At 44.3% G+C, this 22,193-nt stretch overlaps 1 protein-coding gene across 3 annotated transcripts in view; it reads left to right on the top strand.

The window, feature by feature from the left end:
• The window catches only part of FAM3D (FAM3 metabolism regulating signaling molecule D), a 75,913-nt gene extending 62,359 nt beyond the window's left edge, over nt 1–13,554 (top strand). For all 3 annotated transcript variants that reach the window (XM_040359109.1, XM_040359110.1, XM_040359111.1), the window contains 5 exons: nt 497–555; nt 1,863–1,913; nt 4,205–4,289; nt 8,801–8,927; nt 13,291–13,554. In XM_040359109.1, coding sequence (XP_040215043.1) covers nt 497–555; nt 1,863–1,913; nt 4,205–4,289; nt 8,801–8,927; nt 13,291–13,380 — 412 coding nt within the window. In that variant the 3' untranslated portion in view covers nt 13,381–13,554. The remainder of the gene's footprint in view (nt 1–496; nt 556–1,862; nt 1,914–4,204; nt 4,290–8,800; nt 8,928–13,290) is intronic.
• Nucleotides 13,555–22,193: the final 8,639 nt, after the last annotated feature.

Below are 22,193 nucleotides of genomic sequence, written 5' to 3'. Positions count from 1 at the left end.
TTAGATCCTGCTACTCCTGCTGTTATTAGATCCCGCTGCTCCTGATGTTATTAGATCCCGCTGCTCCTGCTGTCATTAGATCCTGCTGCTCCTGCTGTTATTAGATCCTGCTGCTCCTGCTGTTATTAGATCCCGCTGCTCCTGCTGTTATTAGATCCCGCTGCTCCTGATGTTATTAGATCCCGCTGCTCCTGCTGTCATTAGATCCTGCTGCTCCTGCTGTTATTACATGCCGCTGCTCTTGCTGTCGTTAGATGCCACTGCTCCTGCAGTCATTATATGCCACTGCTCATGCTGGCTTTGCCCTTATGTACACTTCTTGAATACAGACTGTGGATCTGTTATTCAAACTGTATCTATAGTTCAGAGTAGTACTGTGTTTATTATTCATCATGACATATATTGTACATACAGTGTATATGTGTGTATATATATATATATATATATATATATATATATATATATATATAATTTAAATGTTCTTCTGTTTTTTCAGCCTAATGAGCAGCGTAAAAAACAACATCGGAAGAGGACTAAACATGGCCCTTGTGAATGGTAAGAAAAATGAAAAAGTAAATACAGACTAATGTACCACAGTACCATGCAATCCGGTGCAGTGAGTTTTTGAAAAGTAGTGCATGCCATACTTTTGGTGTGATCCAGTATGATTTCAGCCCACTGAGTTGCATGGGAATCACACAGGACCTGACACTCATGATCTGTAAAAATAAAATGTAAATGAATGCTAATGAGAGGCACAAGAACATAACCAGGAGCCAAAACCCACCACACCCTTATAAAACAACTTTAAGCCCTTGTTCACATCAGTGCGATTTGACATGTCAAAACCAAATCGCAGCCTATTGCTGGCAACAGCATTGTCCCAATATTTACGACGCAGCACCTATTTCCAAAATTGGTTCCTGCACTACTTTTGGTGACTTCAGGGATGATTTTGACAGTTCAGCAGAACTCGCACAATATCAAACCCGGCTTCAGTGTGAACAAGGGCTAAAAAACACCTTCATTTCATCTTCCCCCTGGGTTCCAAGGCATTTGCCAAAATAGCAAAATGTTGCTTTAATTGTCCCCAAAGTTATGGTGAAATCAAGCTTATAATTTTGCTCATTCATAATTCGATTTAGGAAGATTGTGTCACAATGGTTTATATAAAAAGAAAAAAAAAATAGTGCAACAGCTGTCTCAACTTACAAAATTATATACTGTTTATATAATAGACCAATGAGATGCAATTAATTGTACAAGCTTATAGCACAGATATTGATAGAATTATACGTAACATACACAGTATAGATTATTAAAACATTTTAAAGCGTAAGTAAACTTCTTTTATAAAGTGCTTGTAAAATGTGATTTCTGCGCTACTCAAAGTTGTGCAGAAAAGTCTCACTTCACAGTGCAAAAAGGTTTTTCTTCAAAGTGTGGATAGATGAAAATAATATCATATAATCTCTCATTAAGTGCAACTTGTAATGGGTCATCGGATCTCCTGTTTATTACTATTCCTAACTGTACTGCACAAACTGGCAGTACTGGGAAAAGCAAGACGTTCGTGTTGATTGCTTCGAGTATTGATTGCTTAGTGGCCTTACCAATTTAATTTGTATTGATAATGGTGATAGTTAACAATCTGATCCAACAACAATTTTGTTAAAATTATTCAGAGATCCAGTCTCATACCTTCAGCATTTGGTTCCCATACCCCAAAGGAAAATGGATACCCCTAGTTAGGAATCCCTCATTTAGTGTCAATAGAGTTTAGTTTTGTATGAAAATAAATGTAATCAAGATAAAAATCCTTATTTAACTGCTTTCATTTAATATGTGTAACTTGGTTTTAGCCTCTACAGGTATACTTCAACATACGGGCCATTATGACATGTACTCTGGAAGTAAGTAATTTTTTCTCTTTTTCATATATTATATTAGATCAGCGGTTCTTAAAGCGGATGTGCCACGGGAAAAATATATTAAAAGCCAGCAGCTACAAATACTGCAGCTGCTGACTTTTAATATAAGGACACTTACCTGTCCTGGAGTCCAGCGGTGATCGCAGCAGATGACGAGCCGATCGCTCGTCACCCTGCTGCTCCCCCCTCCATCCTCGGTGAGGGAACCAGGAAGTGAAGCGCTCCGGCTTCACTGCCCGGTTCCCTACGGCGCATTGCGCGAGTCGCGCTGCGCCCGCCGATTGGCTCCCGCTGTGTGCTGGGAGCCGAGTGTTCCCAGCATACAACGGGGGGACGGACGGGAAGGAAGGAAAAAACCCGTCCTTTGCCCGTATCGTAGGGCCGGAAGTGGGTGCAGATACCTGTCTGTAGACAGGTATCTGCACCCCCCTCCCCCCTGAAAGGTGTCAAATGTGACACCGGAGGGGGGGGGGGTTCCGATCAGCGGGACTCCACTTTAGAGTGGAGATCCGCTTTAACCTTTTTAGGGCCGTGACCCCTTGATTAAATTTTCTAAGTTGTGGGGACCCCTAACAGTAATATTTTCATAGCGTGGGTTGTCAGCACCCAAGGCAAGACAAGTAATTTGCGACCCTAACCCACGGACATTTAGCCCTCCCTGAGTCCCATCCACTCGTACACTATTAAAACCCTTTTATGGTACATTTTAGGATGTACCACTCTTTGTTCTCCTTTATTTCCCTTGTATCTCTCTCTATCCTAATTTCTTGTTTTTTTCCCCCCATCCCATCTTTCGTGTTCTTTCTCTTATTCATTCTCTCCCTTTTTCTTTGTTCCTCCCCCTCTTTTCCTCCCCCTTCCATGTATTCTCTATTTTTATTCCTTCTCTTACTCCTTGGTGGGGAGTTGGGATGAGTGGCAATGCTGGTGGGGGGTGGGATCAGTGACAAGTGCTGGGGGGGCAGTTCTGATCAGCCAAATTAGGTGCTCTTGATCAAGGTAATCTGCTGATCTGAGAACTGTAGTGGGGACTTTTAATGGCAACTATAATCACAGGTAGTGTTACTCACTGTGTCTCTGACTTCACTGTGTCTCCAGCTCTGTGGTGTCTCGCAGCAGTGACACATATGCCAAAATCAGGAGATATGGTCTCCTCCAGCCCCTCCTACTTCACATTCCTCACCAGTCAGCTGACCTCTAGTCTCTGTCCCCCCTGCCATGTCGGGAACTGAATTGGTGGCTGCGAAGAGGCTGAGTGGGCTCCAGGGACAGCCCAGCTGGGCGGCCAAAAACTCGAGGGACAGCCCTCCTTGGAGCTTGTGGATTCCGTGACCCCTGGCAAATCGTCATTCTAACCCCGAGGGGATCCTGGCCCCCAGGTTGAGAACCATTGTGTTAGATGAAGTTTCTGTCGGTTTGGTACCTGACTATGTGTTTCACCTTCTGTTGTTTAACCACTTGCCTACTGGACACTTTTACCCCCTTCCTGCCCAGGCCAATTTTCAGCTTTCAGTGCTGTTGCACTTTGAATTACAATTGGGCAGTCATGCAGTACTGTACCCATATGACATTTTTATCATTATTTTTACACAAATAGAGCTTTCTTTTGGTGGTATTTAATCACCACTGGGTTTTTTTATTTTCTGCTAAACAAACGAAAAAATACAGAGAAATTAGAAAAAAAGTTTTCCTTAGTTCTGTTATAAAATTTTGCAAACAGGTAATTTTTCTCCTTCACTGATGTGCGCTGATGAGGAGGCACTGATGAGCACTAATAGGCTACACTGATTAGGCGGTACTGGTGGGCACTGATTTGGAGGCACTGATGGGCGGCACTGATGGACACTGATTGACATCACTGATGGACCCTTATTGGCATCACTGATAGGCAATGATAGGCAGCAATGATTGGCGCTGTTGGGGCTGCACTGATAATCAGGATGCTGATGATTAGTGCCCTGATTATCAGTGCAGACAGCAATGTGACAGCATGGAAAAGAAATGCCGATAACCAGCAAATGTGTTTATATCATGATCAGCTGTGATTGGGCACAGCTGATCAGGTGGTAAAGAGCCGTTGAGTGTGTCTTTACTACCCCGATCACAGAGTGCTCCCAGAATTGGCCGACTGCATTGTAGCTGTCATTTTGCTTTAGCATGGTTGGCAAGTGGTTTAACAAAAATACAAACTAATTTAATAATGAGGATAAGCAGTTGTAGTGTGCAAAATGCTATAACCTTTTTGTCATGACATTTTTTGTAATTTCCTTAAGATATCAAGGAAGTTAAGAAGTTCTTGGAGAAGATGGTAGATGGCACATTGATACTTATGGCGTCTTATGATGATCCAGCCACAAAGTAAGTAAACAGTATCTTGTTGTGAAATAGAAAGAGATAGGCCGGCCGCTGCACACCTCACCTTATTCAGGCCATGCCCACAAAAATATTTTGTTCCGCCCCTGGGGTAAAACATTTTTGGGATGTGGCCTGGATGAATCGAGCTGAGGCTACTTTTACCTGCTAACCACTTGGGCTGCACGCGGTGTGCTGCGGCTAGAGTTGCCACCTCATCCCTTTAAAAAGGAGCACATATGAATTACACAGGTTCTGAGGTTAATTTAATGCAGGTAAGGCACCAAATGAGTCTAATTACCTCCTTAATTAGCCACAGAACCTGTGTAATTAATATGTGTTCCTTTTTAAAGGGATGAGGTGGCAACCCTAGCTGCGGCCAGCCTATCTCTTTATATATATAAAGCATGCTTTGGATCTGGACAACCTTTCCCCAGCCTGCACCCTAACTAGTCAGCAGCAACCAATTCATCAGACCTTGTTAGCCTGAGCGGGGGCTGCTAAGCATTTATCGTGTGTTACAAAAATTATGTTGCATTCTATACATTCCCCAGTCACATGGTTGTGCTGAATGCTGCAGTCAAGTCTCTTCTTAACCTAAAAAAGCTGATAACAGAAAAACAGCAAAACTCTATACAATGTTGAATGTCTCAATTGAAGATTATTTGGAAATTTCGAAATTTCCACACTTACAAATGTGAATTTACCTTGGCTCTTATTACTTCAGAGTGAACCAATCAAGTCCTAAAAAGTACATCTATTTCAACTAAGCATTCTGCTGTAGTGCGGGCTTCTTGTCATGTCTACAGAAAACTGTATTGATCTTTAAATCAGGGTCTGGGCCCTTGTGGAAGCTCTAGATCAGAGGTTTTGAAATAAAAATCAGAGTTCTGATCAGTAAAAATGTCTTCAAGCAAATGCCAGAATTGCATGTTTGTGCGAGGACTGAAATCCTTCACATCACAGCCCCCCTCCTCCTATATCGCAATCCCCCTTTTTTTTTTCAACATATGGTTATATAAAAACTTTTATTTTTCCTCATTATTTGGTGTTTTATATCTGTCTGGCTAATCTTTAATTACCCATTACGTAATCACAAAGTATTTATAGAAAGTTTAAAGTTCTTGTCCGCTTGTTTGTTTTCTATCAGAAAAGATAAAAGTATGACGGGTGTTGGGGTGTGACAAGAATATATCACTCACCCGCAGTGTTGGTGCTTAAAAAAAAAAATCCTTCTTTAGTGTCTTATACAAAGGGTTTCTAATAGACAATAGCTCGTCAGAGAAGGGTCTGTTGTCATAACAATTAATGAGATGACAGGCACTGCTTCCACCTCTTCTTGTTTTTTTAGTTTGGAATGGAATGTGGAAGGGTTTGGGCCTTGGTCACATTTTCATTACATGGTTGATTACTCAAGACACTGCAGTCCTTGTATATAATGTGGGAGCACATGGGCATCCTTTTGATAGCATTATCACTACTAAAATCACTAGAGGTTTATTGCTAAGAGTAGCAGTTTATGAATACATATTCAGACAAATGTCTAGGGAGCCTATTTATGCAAATGTGTAGTGATCAATCATTAGCAATGTTAGTGGTGCCATCTCGTTACTAAAGATGGGCATGCATTCCCAGTAGAGCTGCACGATTAATTGTAAAACAAATGCGATCTCGATTCAACACCCCTCACGATCTCTATGCAGCATTTCCCCGATTCATTCATATAACAAGTGCAGAGAGTTCTCAGCTCACTCAGCTGTAAAAAATAGGCAGCCTGCCAAGTTTTTTACAACATTGTCAGCTCTGGGAGATAACTATAAACATTGTAACAATTTGTTCTTTTAGGCTGGGGTCACACTGGAGAACGCAGTGGCTCACAACAGGAGTCCGATGCATTTCCATTCACAGTTTCAGGTCCAATTTCTGCCCAAATTTTGGGCTGAATTCGGACCTGAAACAGACCAAAAGACACACAGGGCTCCTGTGCAATTCGCACTGGAGCCGCTGGAGAGATATGTGAACCGCTCCATAGAGAGGTGGTCACAATCTCCTGCTATGTGAATTGGATGCGGGGAAACCTGCATCCAAGTCGCAATAGTGTGAACTCAGCCTTAGAGATCAAGGATGACCCTTCGGCCTGTAAATGTGGTCAGTTTAACCACTTAAAGACTAATGCCGCGTACACACGATCGATTCAACCGATGAGAATGGTCTGATGGACTGTTTTCATCGGTCAAAACCGATCGTGTGTGGGCGCCATCGGTTATTTAACCATCGGTTAAAAAAAAGGCAACTTGTTTTAAATTTAACCGATGGATTCCTAACCGATAGGACAAAACCGATCATTAGTAGGCACGACCATTGGTTAAAAATCCACGCATGCTCAGAATCAAGTCGACGCATGCTTGGAAGCATTGAACTTAGTTTTTTTCAGCACGTCGTTGTGTTTTACGTCACCGCGTTCTGACACGATCGGTTTTTAAACCGGTGGTGTGTAGGCACGACGGACCATCAGTCAGCTTCATCGGTTAACCGATGAAAACGGTCCATCGGTCCGTTCTCATCGGATGGACTGATCGTTTGTACCTGGCATAAACCTTTTTCTGACACTCTGAAGCCCTGTACACACGATCGGTTTGTCCAATGAAAACAGGCCGATGGACTGTTTTCATCGGACAAACCGATCGTGTGTGGGCCCCATCGGTTTGTTTTCCATCTGTGAAAAAAAATAGAACATGTTTTAATTTTTACCTATGGATAAAAAAACGATAGAAAAAAACGATCGTCTGTGTGGAAGTCCATTGGTCAAAAATCCACTCCTGTTCAGAATCAAGTCGACGCATGCTCGGAAGCATTGAACCTCATTTTTCTCAGCACGTCGTATTGTTTTACGTCACCGCGTTTTGGCACGGTCGGATTTTTGACTGATGGTGTGTAGGCAAGGCTGATGAAAGTCAGCTTCATCGGATATCCGACGAAAAAATCCATCGGATTAGATTCCATCAGATATCTGATTGTGTGTACGAGGCTTGATACTGGATGGGATATCCAATAAGATCATATTGGTGTGATGGTCAGGTGTAAAAAAAAGTTTGGCCCACATAGTGTATATACAGTGGGGATCGAACGTTTGGGCACCCCAGGTAAAAATTTGTATTAATGTGCATAACGAAGCCAAGGAAAGATGTAAAAATCTCCAAAAGGCATCAAATTACAGATTAGACATTCTTATAATACGCCATTTTTTTGTTTTCTGTAATTTTGAAAGTGTAAATGATGGAAATATAAACAAACTTTTTTTGACATATTATAAGAATGTCTAATCTGTAATTTGATGCCTTTTGGAGATTTTTCCATTTTTCCTTGGCTTCGTTATGCACATTAATACACATTTTTACCTGGGGTGCCCAAACTTTCGATCCCCACTGTATTATAATATTCAAATAATAGTTTAAGTATGTAAGCCCCACATGTCCCATGTCTTATGCACACTTTCTGTTTTAAATTGGGGAGAATAATTAGCCCTCATAGGGCCAGATTCATGTAGAGCGGGCGCAGCGTAACGTAACCAGTTTACGTTACACCGCCGCAAGTTTTGCGATTTAGTGCCCGATCTACAAAGCAATTACCGGGAAATTTGCGGCGGTGTATCGTAAACAGGTCAAGGCGGCCCAATTCAAATGGGGCGGGTACCATTTAAATTATGCGCGCTCCCGCGCCGGACGTACTGCGCATGCTCCCGTCGCAAATTTCCCGACGTGCTTTGTGCGAAATTACAACGCGCCAACGTTTTGTGAATCGCGACGTGAAAAAAAGACTTAAAAATTTAAAAAAAATTCAAAATCGACGCGGGAAAGACGGACATACTTTAACATGGTGGAGTACTTTTACACCATGTTAAAGGTGCCCTATCTTTGCGACGGAAATCTAACACTTGCGACGCCGTAACGACAGGAAAAATCTTCGTGGATCGCCGTAACTCCTAATTTGCATACCCAAAGCTGGTTTACGACGCAAAATCCCCTCAGCGGCGGCCGCGGTACTGCATCCTAAGATCCGACAGTGTAAAACAATTACACCTGTCGGATCTTCTGGCTATCTATGCGTAACTGATTCTATGAATCAGTCGCATAGATAGAAACAGAGATACGACGGCGTATCAGGAGATACGCCGTTGTATCTCTTTTGTAAATCTGGCCCCTAGTTCTTATCTTGGGCCTACAGATCAATTACTGTCAATATTGTAGCGATAAAAAGTGTGAGAAAATTTGAGTAATTGACAAGAGAAAACTGGGAATGGCTGACACCACTCAGCGCACTAATGGAGTATTATCAGCCCTCAATAAGATGAATGCATTTCTGGCAGATCAACGGATGTAGTTCTGCACTTGCAGGGTCTTAAAGGGGGTAAAACATGTGCATTTATTGCAGACATGTACTGCATATTTTTTATTTTTTTCATTTTGCCCTGATATACATTCTAACATTGAAAAAATTGAATCTGTTTTCTGTTTCAGATTGGATGAGGAAACCAGGAATTTATTTTCCGGTTATGGCAGTAGTTATGCAAAGAAAGTTGGTTTCCGGGACTCGTGGACATTTGTCGGAGGAAAAGCCATCAAGAATAAAAGTCCCTTTGAACAGGTAAATATGTTTTTGGATTAAGCCCGAGGTCAGCAAAGAAAGTCCACACAAGCTATATATGCACATCAGTAAATAAGTGAACTGAAAAGGTTCTGACCTTCTGTAGAAAATAGCACAAATTGCTCAACTTCACACATTTTCTCTCTTTCTGGACCAAACTTTTATTACAAACCTTTAAAAACTTGAACGTCCTGAGAATCAAAGGTTACCAAACCTTAATGCCGCTTACATATGACAAGAAAAGTCAGATTTTGGTCGGAAATTCCGACCGTGAGTAGGCTTCATCTGACTTTTCTGTCGGAACTTCCGACAGCTAAAATTTGAGAGCTGGTTCTCAATTTTTCCGACAAGAAAAGTTATTGTTGGAAATTCCGATCGTCTGTATGAAATTTCGACACACATGCTCGGAATCAATGAACTTAATTTTTCTCGGCTCGTTGTAGTGTTGTACGTCGCCACAGTCTTGACAGTCGGAAATTTGTGTGACCGTGTGTAGGCAACACAAGTTTGAGACAACATTCCGTTGGAAAAAAATCCACGGTTTTCTTGTTGGAATTTCTGATCGTGTGTACGTGGCATTAGTTGTATTGGTTGCATCTCCTGATCAACAGATGGCACTACATTACACTCGAGATCTTGTTTAAATGGGTGCAGCAAGTGGTTGTAGTTTAACCACTTAAGACCCGGACCAATATGCAAGTAAAGGACCTGGCCCCTTTTTGCGATTCGGCACTGCGTCGCTTTAACTGACAATTGCGCGATTGTGGGACGTGGCTCTCAAACAAAATTGGCGTCCTTTTTTTCCCCCAAATAGAGCTTTCTTTTGGTGGTATTTAATCACCTTATTTTTTGTGCTATAAACAAAAATAGAGTGACAATTTAAAAAAAATACTTTTTGCTATAATAAATATCCCCAACAAATATATATAAAAAAAAAAATTCTCTCAGTTTAGGCCAATACGTATTCTTCTACTTATTTTTGGTAAAAAAAATAGCAATAAGCGTTTATCGATTGGTTTGCACAAAATGTATAGCGTTTACAAAATAGGGGATAGTTTTATGGCATTTTTATGAATATTTTTTTTTTACTACTAATGGCGGCGATCAACGATTTTTTTCGTGACTACGACATCATGGCAGACACATCGGACACTTTTGACACATTTTTGGGACCATTGTAATTTTCACAGCGAAAAGTGCTATAAAAATGCACTGATTACTGTGAAAATGACACTGGCAGAGAATGGGTTATCCAGGAGTGGGCGCTGTAGGGGTTAAGTGTGTTCTAAGGGAGTGTTCTTACTGCGGGGGCGTGGCTATGCGTGTGACGTCACTGATCGTCGTTCCCTAACACAGGGAACAGACGATCACTGACAGCCACACTAGGAAGAACGGGAAAGGTTTGTTTACACTTACCTCTCCCTGTTTTTCCTCTCTGTATCCCGATCGCGGGACACCAGGGGCGAGATAGAGAGAGAGAGACTTGTAAAGCGCAACACATGCGAACTGAATCCCCTCTGGGCGCTGTATCCATTTCATGGGTAAGGAACCCCTTGACCTCAGAATAGATGGGTTTTAATCTTTCTCCTGAAGGCCAAGTGGTCCGACTCCAGTCGGATGGTGGTTGGTAGTGCATTCCACAGGCGGGGTCCTTGGACTGCAAATCTTTGATCTCCTTTGGACTTGCATCTGGCTTTGAGTATCTGGGTCTGTGGGTCCCACGGGCGTGGTCACGGATGACAGGACCCACGGCTGGGCATCTTAAAGGGGACGTACCTGTACGTCCATGTGCCCAGCCGTGCCATTCTGTCGATGTAAATAGTCATGCGGCGGTCCTTAAGCGGTTAACCTCAAAGTTGGGGAGTTCAAGTCTTTAGTAACAATAGCTGTGACAGACGCCCATCAATCAGGCTGACAAAAAAAATGGATCCGAAAGTAGTTCACAGCATGGAGTTTAGTCTTCCCCACCATGTGACAACATTGAGCCAATCATCAAGCACTGGTACATTAGAAGATGGGAAGTGTTGTGAAACCTAAGGGGGGTGCCTTTCTTCACTACCAATGGCTGAGCAGAGTAATTGAGAATAGAAAGAAATGTGACTGCATGCTGCTATACAGGGTTCAGCCTTCCACAGGCAAATCACAGGTTCACTTTAAATCACCCAAGCTATTCTTCAGAATCTAGGATGCTTAGCATTTTTTATCTAATGCATTCTCTTATAATATGTTAAAGTGGAGGTTCACCCTATAAAAAAATTCTAACACTACATCCAGCCCAGTTCTGCATATAAAATGACACTGACCTTTTTTTTTTTTTTTTTTTGCCGTAGATAGCGTTTAGCCTTAGAATTCACCGCGGCTTCCGGGTAGGGAATCCCGCGGGAGTGGGCGTTCCTATTGACATGCCAATTGATTGACATGCTAGACGACGGCGCACACAGCGCATCACGACTTCCCGAAGGAAGCTCAGGTCGGCTCGGCTCTATTCGGCGCCTGCGCACCGGCGCCGTATAGAGCCGAGCCGACCCGAGCTTCTTTCGGGAAGTCGTGACTCGCTGTGTGCACTGAATTCTAAGGCTAAACGCTATCTACGGCAAAAAAAAAAAAAAGGTCAGTGTCATTTTATATGCAGAACTGGGCTGGATGTAGTGTTAGAAATGTTTTATAGGGTGAACCTCCACTTTAACTTTTGTATTTATCCAATACACTCTATATAGCAGAAATATAAAGTTATGTTAAAAAGTAAAAAAAGAAAACTAATAATTAATACATCTTCAAAATCATGTATATATAAGCGGGCGTAGCGCAGCTCATATGCGCTACGCCGGCGTAAAATAGAGAGGCAAGGCCAGTATTCACAAAGCACTTGCTCCCTCTATTACGTCCGCCTAGCTAAAATGGGCCGGCGTAAGCCCGCCTAATTCAAAGTAGGCAGGTAGTGGGCGTGTTGTATTAAAATGAATCGTGACCCCATGTAAATGCATGGCCGTACAAACGGCGCATGCGCGCGCATGCGCGCGCATGCTCAGAATCACGTCGCAAATACTCCCTAAGATACGACGGCTCAATGCGTACGACGTGAACGTAACTTACGCCCAGCCCCATTCACGTACGACTTACGTAAATGACGTAAAACTCGACGGCAGTTCCGACGTCCGTACCCTAAACGACTTAGACCAGCTATTTGGTGGTTTAACTTTACGCCGGAAAAACACCTTACGTAAACGACGTAGATTACAGCGACGGGCGCAAGTATGTTCGTGAATCGGCGTATCTCGCTAATTTACATATTCAACGCGTAAATCAACGGAAGCGCCCCCTAGCGGCCAGAGTAAATATGCACCAAAGATACGACAGCGTAGGAGACTTACGTCGGTCGTATATTGCCACAATTCAGGCATATCTGATTTAGAGAATCAGCGCATAGATACGACGGCGCACATTTGGACTTACGACGGCGTATCAGTAGATACAGTACGCTGGCGTGAGTCTACCTGAATCCGGCTATACGTTTAATTTTACTATATTTTGCCTTCACGGGGTCCTCCTTTCCCCCTCGACAACAAAAAAAATGTGAATGATCAGTTTCTATTAATACCCAATTTAACCCAGTAATGTCATCACTAAGTCTCTATATTTCTTTATGCAATGCTGGCAGATCTTGGCTGGTTGGAGGGGCCAGCATGGTGCTGTACATAGCTTCCTGAAAATATCACAGCACCCTGCCTCAGTACTTATCTTAAAGAAGAGTTCCACTCGTTTTTGTGTTTATTAAAAGTCAGCCGCTACAAAAAAGATCCCTCAGCCGTGATGAGGAGTTATTCAAATACCAAATACCTTGAAGCATACCTCCCAACCCGCCCGGATTCTGCGGGGGAACTTCACGCACAGACTGCATGTTCCCACAGTCCCAAGAAGTGGTTAATTATCCCGCCCCCCCCCGCTCCACAACTTCTGCGATCCGCGGCAATCACCGGCAATCACCCACCCCCCGTTTAACAACTTTTGATCCGCGGCTGTCACCCCCCCCCCCCCCCCCCCCGCTCAACAAGAATGTCCCGCTATGGATTTTTGAAATGTTGGGAGGTATGCTTGAAGGGAGGATGTTAGTCTGGAGGAGCAGCGTTCTAGACAGGCTGTGTCACATGCTGACCACCCAAGACCACCTACATGTGATGCTGGTCTCTGTCATTGGAAACAACTGGATCCAGCGAATGAAAGGACAGTCAGGCCGGGCAGGAGAGGGCTATAGAGTCCAGCTGACCAGTTGATGCTGAATTTGGTCTGGATAGGCATCAATGGCCTCTGGGCAGGAAACGTTTAGGTAAAAATGTAAATGTCATGTTGTTTCTTTTCCTGACAGTACATCAAGAATGATAAGGAGACAAACAAATATGACGGCTGGCCGGAAGTCCTGGAGATGGAAGGCTGTATTCCACGCAAAATGGAATGAGAGAGTGGTCTGGTTATTGTTCCGTTCATCCCGCACCGCACTCCCAGGACTCCTCTGTACACATCGCTTATTAGCAGAGAAATGTGATACGATCTCTACAGGATGTTTTGATATGTTTTATATGTTAATGTATATATTATTTTATTTAATAAAGGCAGGATCTAATGATGGGAATGCTGTCCAGTGATACATTCTTTAAAAGGTGATAACATAGTAAATGACATTAAAGTGGACCTAGCATCAAATATAGCATTTTTGAAAATTATTGAAAAATCATACAGGTCCTGTATATTGTGACATGACAGGAATTTATTCATGCAGACTTATATAGTTACTGAATGTTCCACTCTAATGACTCGAGTATCTGTAATACCCCTTCATTACCAGGCCATTTTTCCCCATACTGCCTCACCCCACCCCCATACTGTCTCACCTACCCCATACTGCCTCACACACCCCCCATACTGCCTCACCTACCCCCCCATACTGCCTCACCTACCTCTCATACTGCCTCCCCCCATACTGCCTCACCCCCACCCCCATACTGCCTCACCTACCCCATACTGCCTCACCCACCCCCATACTGCCTCACACACCCCCCATACTGCCTCACCTACCCCCCCATACTGCCTCACCTACCTCTCATACTGCCTCCCCCCATACTGCCTCACCTACCCCATACTGCCTCACCCACCCCCCATACTGCCTCACCTACCCCCCCCATACTGCCTCACCTACCTCTCATACTGCCTCCCCCATACTGCCTCACCCACCCCTCATACTGCCTCCCCCCATACTTCCTCACCTACCCCTCACACTGCCTCCCCACATAGTTCCTCACCTACCCCTCATACTGCCTCCCCCACCCCTCATACTGCCTCCCCTACACCTCATACTGCCTCACCCACCCCTCATACTGCCTCACCCACCCCTCATACTGCCTCACCCCCCTAATACTGCCTCACCCACCCCTCATACTGCCTTACCTACCTCCCATACTGCCTTGCCTACCCCTCATACTGTCTTACCTACCCCTCATCATGAAAGGGGGGGGGTGCAAGTAGCTAGTCTTGCCTATGGTGCAAAATACTCTAGCACCAGGCTATACTTGCAAAAGGAGTCAGCATAAAGTGATCTAGCAGGACTTAATTTTTAAAGTTCCAATTTAAGTAAAGATTTAAAGCGGGGGTTCACCCTGTTAAAAAAAAAAAAAAGTTTTTTTTTATTAGACCATTACATTCGGCATCGTAGCGCGAGCTACGGTATGCCGGTCTTACATTTTTTTTCCCCGTACTCACTGTGCTATCGATGATTGAAGAATCCGGGGAATGGGCGTTCCTATGGTGAGAGAAGGTGATTGACGGCCGGCCCTGGCACGTCACGCTTCTCCGGAAATAGCCGAAATAGGCTTGGCTATTCACGGCGCCTGCGCATAGCCTGTGCGCAGGCGCCGTGAATAGCCGAGACCTACTCCGGCTGTCTTCGGGGAGCGTGACGTGCCAGAGCCGGCCGTCAATCATCCTCCCTCTCCATAGGCACGCCCATTCCCCGCGGGAGTCGGATTCTTCAATCATCGATAGCACAGTGAGTACGGGGATTAAAAATTTAAGACCGGCATACCGTAGCTCACGCTACGATGCCGAATGTAATGGTCTAATGATGGAAAGGAGGGTGAACTACCGCTTTAAGTAAAGAGGTTACTGGTGGAGATAAATCATCTGGTCTGATTCTTGTGAAGAGTTTGAAACTACAGTAAATATGATCTGGGGAACAAAGCGTAAACCATCAAGTTATCCCTTTGGGTGGTGAAGTGAGGAGAAGGAGCAGCCAGTTCGGGAGAGGAAGCTGTGGTGGCCGGGTGATGAAGGTGCCATAGGCATAATGATCTGGTATGTGATGCACCCTGCCAAGCGGTAGGCTCCCTATCTTAGGGCCTATGGACCTGGCCTAGAATCATGGTGTGCAGGGTCTGAAGGCCTATGCTATCCTATGGGCTGAAGTTTAAGAATTGTGGTGAAGAGCTGGTGGAGGGAATCAGCACTCATTATGGTTTCTTCAAATGACTCTGCAGGGATAGGTGTCACTCTCAAGGGTAAGGACATTATCCTTCCGTATATAGGGCCAGTGAACTTAGCTGACCTCTGGCCATGAGGAGTGCTGAACCCCCATGAGAGACAGCACAATACTGTCAGCATGCAGTTCCATTGGGCTTTTTTACTTCCTTTCAAACAGAAAAGAAAAAGTAATGACAGTGCAGAAACCATTCAGGTGTGGAAGGAACAGCAGAGTGATGAGGGCTTGGAGTAATGATTGACCAGATCTGGCAACTTTTCCAAAGGGAGCCCCTGAGAGGAAATAGGTAAGACATTGACATCTGCCACTGGAGAGGCAGGAAGTGAAAGTACCAGTAACAAGTCTAAGGCCTTGTTCATATGGACAGCCAGGGTGCAGTAAAAGCAGGAGGTTAAGCAGCGGTTTCACTGTCTGCCCACCTAAACAAGGGTATGTATGCAGCTATTCAGGGCTGTACACATGGCACAGCTGTTATGCTTTGCTTTGGCAAAAATTAAATGGGTGGTGAGTCTGCCGAATGTGACCCATTCAAGCGTGAATAGGGTTGCAGTGCATCCGCTCTGCAACCATATGCTATGCATGCAGGTGCAGCATGGTGGGTTGCCATTTTCATGGTTAAAAAGAGCAGTGAGGAAGGGACACATCGTCTCCTTACTGCCTGTCAAATGCCTCTGAAAAGCGATCCATCACAAGGGCTGCCAAACATATGAACAAGCTCTAAGTCCTGGTGAGGTCCAGTCTATGATTGGGCTGAGCACACTGCTAGTGTTGTGGCCCTTAGATGTTTGGCATCCATCTCTGGTGAGGGGCAAAGAGGTACTGATAAAAAAAAATCTTTATACACCTGCTAAGGAACAGGCAAACATCCTCTTTTATCCATTATGGACCCCACTATCTTGGTGAACCTCAATATGTACACCTTAGGGTGACCACATTTCCAAACTACCATTCAGGAGCAATATGGCTGCCGTAAAGTGCTACCCCCTTCAGTGGTCTACTGTGCCCATGCACCTTGGGTAACACTTGCGCAGAGCACGCTAATCAATGACTAGGTCCAGGCAGAGACTGCAGTGATGTGGAGAATAAAGGGCAGTTACTCCACTTACAGTAGAGATGAGTCTTCATTGTGTGCAATAATAAAATGCAGAGTTCCTCTGAAAAGGGACTTCTGCCATGTCACCACACATTGTACTTGTATGTTGGTTGCATTAGGAGGGACATGCTAAGCCCGTGCACACTCCACCAGTCCAGTGTACCTCTGTTTTACCTCACTCCCAGTAACAGAATAGGTTCCGGCCGAGCACCAAGCACTAGGGAGGGAGCCAGGTCATCAACCACCTCGCTATAGAGGACCTGTCACCTTTGCCAGGTGCCACGCATAACGACTGGTTCCTTGTAGCTTGTCCCTTCACTTGGCCTATATCTACAGTGCATTCCGTGGTGTACAGTAGCTAATACAGTGCAGGCGGTGTAAACAGTATTTACAGTTTCTACTACACTTCTGGTGATGTACACATTATACAATACAGTGCAGCCGTTGTACACTTTGTAATACACTTCAGGCGATGTACACAGTATCTAATACAATGTAGTGTGGTGTTGCAAAACAGAAAATACATCATGTCTGGAAGGCCACCAAGGAGAGGCAGACGCTCACAGGCCAGTAAAAGAGAACAAGCAGCCTCTGTGTCTACAGTCAACAGTGGTGGTCGTAGACATGGTGCATCCTCTGCAGGTGCCCTTTTCCGTGCCCAACAAGAGTAACTGTGAGGGCTTACAGTGTTCTGGTACCACCAACACCTAAGGCCAAATTTTCTGCAGAGTATATAGGGCAGGCCATTTAAAAAAAAAAATGGGTGCGGGGTTCCCCTTAATATCCATACCAGACATGAAGGGCCTGGTATGGATTTTCTTTGGGGGGGGATGACATCCACGCCATATTTTGTTTGTATTCTTATCTATATTGCTGGGATCCAACAATACATTACAGCCGTGAGCAGTTTTGATAAAAATATTTTCCTTTAGAAATGTAATTTTGCTGTGGCACTGTTATAAACATGAGAAAGATGCGCTACTTTACAGGAATACTAAGGACACCCCCCAGGCAAGCTGCATCTGGTGGCAGATTCTGCATTATGGTGAGTTGAACTATAATAAAAATAATGCGCTTCAATCATCCTGACACTATATTAACCATGATATTGTGATGATTGAAGTGCCAACACCAGCCATGTCCTGACAAATTGCCCACGAAAAACCGCATCGTCACCCAGCTCTCATTCTAGCTGGACGCCATTTGACGGCCTCCCAGAACGTTCGCTCTGGGGTACAGCGTGGAGATCACAGTGTGACCCTGATCTCTGTAAAGAGCCATTGCCACAGCTCTTTAACCAATAACCATTTGATCGGCTGTGTCAAATCACAGCCGGTCACATGTACACATGGAGATGCCGGTAATCGGCGCTCCTCGCCTCACACTGACAGAGTGAGAGGAGAGCCGATCAGTGGCATCTCCTCACAGAGGACATCTAGGGATGAAATCAGGGCACTGATCATCAGTGTCCTTATTACAATTAAGCACCCACCAGTGCCAGCAATGTCAGTCCTGGCTATCAGTGCTGCCCATTAATGCCACCTATCTGAGCCCACCAGTGCCACCTATCAGTGCTCATCAGTGCAGCATATTAGCGTCCATCATTGAAGGAGAAATATTACTTATTTACAAAATTTACTGACAGAAACTAAGAAAAACTAACAAATTTCACATGGTTACAGTGTAGCATGACCGGGCAATTGTGACATCGCTGAAAGCTGAAAAATGGCCTTGGCAGGAAGGAGGTGTAAGTGCCCTGTATTGAGGTGGTTAAACAGGTGGTAAGGAAGAGACACATTGGGGTTTAATTACTAAAGGCAAATCCACTTTGCACTACAAGTGCACTTGGAAGTGCAGTCGCTGTAGATCTGAGGGGGACATGCAAGGAAAATAAAAAACAGCATTTTTGCTTGTACATGATTGGATGATAAAATCAGCAGAGCTTCCCCTCATTTCACATCTTCCCCTCATATCTAAAATGACTGCATTGCCAGTGGATTTGTCTTTAATAAATCATCCCCATTGCCTCGTTATCACCTGTCACGGGCTGCCACACATATGAACAAGCCCAAAGTCCTGGGGAGGTCCAGTCCAGGATTGGTCCAAGTGTACTGCTAGTGTTGTGACCCTGGGATGTTTTGCACTTACTGTTCAGTTAGGGCTAAAGGATGTACTTCTGAGTTATTGATTAAAAAAACTTGCTACACCTGGAGGAGGAGCAGGAATACTCTCTTTCTTCCAGTATGGACTCCACTGTCTTTGGTGAACCCAAGCCAACCTTGTGAAACCTCTGTTATAGTTGCATTAAGCGAAAACAGATTTATTAACAGCAGCAACTTACATTTAAAATAAAAATCAGTTCTCTGACAGAACTTTGAGACTGAGAAACAGTTTTGGGAAGTTTAAATGAATTGTACATTTTCTGTTTTCCTATATCTTTCTTCCATTAAAATCAATGAAAACTCTTAAACCGCATTATTATATTTCACCACATGAGGTCACTGTTTCACCAATAAAGTCAAGCCTTTACTCTAACCTTTAGTGCTATTTCACACCATGGGCCAGATTTAGAACGAAGATACGACGGCGTATCTCCGGATACGCCGCCGTATCTCTGAGTGTGCCTGGTCGTATCTATGCGCCTGATTCAGAGAATCAGTTACGCATAGATATCCCTAAGATCCGACTGGTGTAAGTGTCTTACACCGTCGTATCTTAGGCTGCATATTCTCGCTGGCCGCTAGGTGGCGCTTCCGTATAGTTACGCGAGGAATATGCAAATTAGTATTTACGCCGATTCAGAAACGAATGACCGCCCGGCGCTTTTTTTTACGTTGTTTGCGTTAGGCTTTTTCCGGTGTAAAGTTACCCCTGCTATACGAGGGGTATGTGTGGCATATCCTATGTTAAGTATGGCCGTCGTTCCCGCGTCGAATTTTGAAAATTTTACGTTGTTTGCGTAAGTCGTTCGCGAATAAGTTAAGTTCACGTCTAAACCAATGAGGCTTTGCGGCGTAATTTTGAGCATGCGCACTGGGATTCTTTCACGAACGGCGCATGCGCCGTTCACCAAAAAATTTAAATACGCGGGGGCAAGTGTCATTTAAATATAACACGCCCACAACATCCCCATTTGAATTACGCGGGCTTACGCCGGACGAGATACGTTACGCCGCCGTAACTAAGGGCGCAAGTCCTTTCTGAATACGGAACTTGCGCCCAAAGTTACGGCGGTGTAACGTATCGGAGATACGTTACACCCGCAGATAGATAGAGGAATCTATCTGAATCCGGGCCCACGAATATAAAGTGACGCAGGCGAGCTCGGCGCTCGTGGATACACGTTTTGTTTACTGTTTGAATGTGAGTAGCTTGAATGCTTTTTATGCAATAAACACAATTGTAGTTAAAACAAATTACACTATCCTGGGATTCCTTTTACCTTCCCTGCTATCATAGAGGCACAACATCTGGAGACCCCTTACACCAGGGGTGCCCAACCTTTTGAAGAGTAAGGGCCACTTAAGGAACTTGGTAACCAGTCGCGGGCCACAATGAGCGGAGCAGGCGGATGACAGGTCCAGGGCTTTTTTTCAGGGGGAACTTGGTGGAACTCAGTTCCACCACCTCTGGCTCAGACCCTTTGGTGCCTGCTCACCACAATCACTTGTAAACACAGAAGTCTGGTTTCTGTGTGTACAAGTCACAGTTCTGCACTCTGTGTGTAACCCCCCTGAACTCTAAACTCTGTATGTAATGCAATCCTGGTATTTAATGCCCCTTTAAGACCCTTCTACTGTTTGTGATATCTGAATGGGGTCGTGGTTGAATTCCTGCACCTATTTTCTGAGAAAAAAAGCTCTGGACAGGTCACGGCTACTCTATAGGGCCTCCGATCTGATCCGCCCAGATGGAAGGGTATGAATTCCCTTCCATTTTTTTTTTAGAGGATCGGATTGGAGGTAGGCGGGCGTAAGCGGACACAAGTCTGTTTATATTTGCTGCTCTGTAGAGGTGAATTGAGGATCCGATTAGGTATGGACGATCGTGTGAAAAGGGCCTAAGACTGCTTTTCACACTGATGTGCTGCGGTTTACCCACACCGTGGGTGCAGCGTAGTGCACCTATGTCTATCCTGCGGGTTAGCTGAACTTTGCCATAGACTCCACCTGTGGCAAAAGCCAGGGCTATAAAGGAAGCATCGGCTTCCTCTACCACCAGCTTCATTCACAACACTGATGCTGTGGTATGACAGGTTGTCAACCTGCAAACTGGGCTTGTCAAGCCGCCATTCCAGAGCAGGAGGTCGCCAGGCCACATCAGAGGGCTCCGCGGGCCACATGTGGCCCCTGGGCCACTGGTTGGCCACCCCTGCCTTACACCATGGATTACAACCAGGGACCACATCCAGGAATTACCCAAGGCACCATCCAGGCAGGCTGCATTACGCTGGATACATTCAGGCTTTTCTTATATGCTGTAATCTCACAGAAGTGGGGTGAGGGGCCATCCATTTACCTTAGCAGAAGGCACTGAAGAGCCATCACTCTGCACATTTGCATCTTAGTAGAAGGCACTGAAGAAGCCATCACCTTGCACACATCACTTTTTATGTGTGATTGCACATTTTGGACTTTTTCTTTTCTTTTTGCATCACACTTTGGAATTTACCACGTTCACCTAATGCACATTTGCATTTCATTTTATGCTTATTTTACATATTTCACAGCAGATGTGTTCGTTTCAGAGCAGATGTTATTTGCACTTGCACTATATGAAGTTTTTTTCCATGATTATTTCCCATTGTGTTACATACCTCTTCAGCATTTGAGGTTTATTTGGACACTATATTGTTTGGCATGTTATTTAGTTTGCCACTTGCACAATATTATGCACTTTGCACCTATTATCATTGCTTTTATGCGTGTGCGGTTTTATACTCATTGCTTTTATGCTTGTGCGTTTTTATAATTTTGCATACAATTTTATCAACAGCTCAGCACTACTTTTTATATTCATGCACACTCAGGTCTTGGTTTTACCTTTCAGTGTTTTGTAGCAGTTGATTTATACTTAACCCCTTCATAGCTGTCATACAGCTGTTCCACAGTAGCGTGTTCCACAGAATGCATGCACAGTAGTTTTAGTTCACACCATGGATTCAGTTTCTGGTCAGTTTCTGCACCGGAATCTGACTGCATGGTGTGAACTAGATCCATTGGAATACATGGAAAACACTGTGCATGCATTTTTAGTGTATATATATAAAGCGCACCGAACTGCATCTGGTGTGAACTGGCCCTTAGTCTTTTTTTTTTGGAAAAGTGTGGAAGGATTAGAACTCTTGTCTGCTTTGTAATGCTATCAGGGGCTCAGTTAGGGCTTGTGTACACAAGTGGCATGCTCTCTTGTTCTTAAAAATTATCTACCACCCTTTTAAGAGGGTGGTAGAGCAGCAGCTGCCAGACATTCAGAAGGTAATACTGCCACCCTTTTATTTTATTTTTTTAGCTGAAAGGGGGTGTACTATTAAAATACAGTGCACTACAAACGTGAACTACGTGTTTGGATTGCAGTTGTGGCAATGCCCCATTCACTTGAATGGTTTCAGAAAAATGTGTATATACAGGGCGCTCCAAGAATTTGA

This window comes from Rana temporaria, chromosome 7 (assembly GCF_905171775.1).
Source record: "Rana temporaria chromosome 7, aRanTem1.1, whole genome shotgun sequence".
NCBI classification, from domain to species: domain Eukaryota; kingdom Metazoa; phylum Chordata; class Amphibia; order Anura; family Ranidae; genus Rana; species Rana temporaria.
This window is presented reverse-complemented; position numbering and strand designations above follow the sequence as displayed.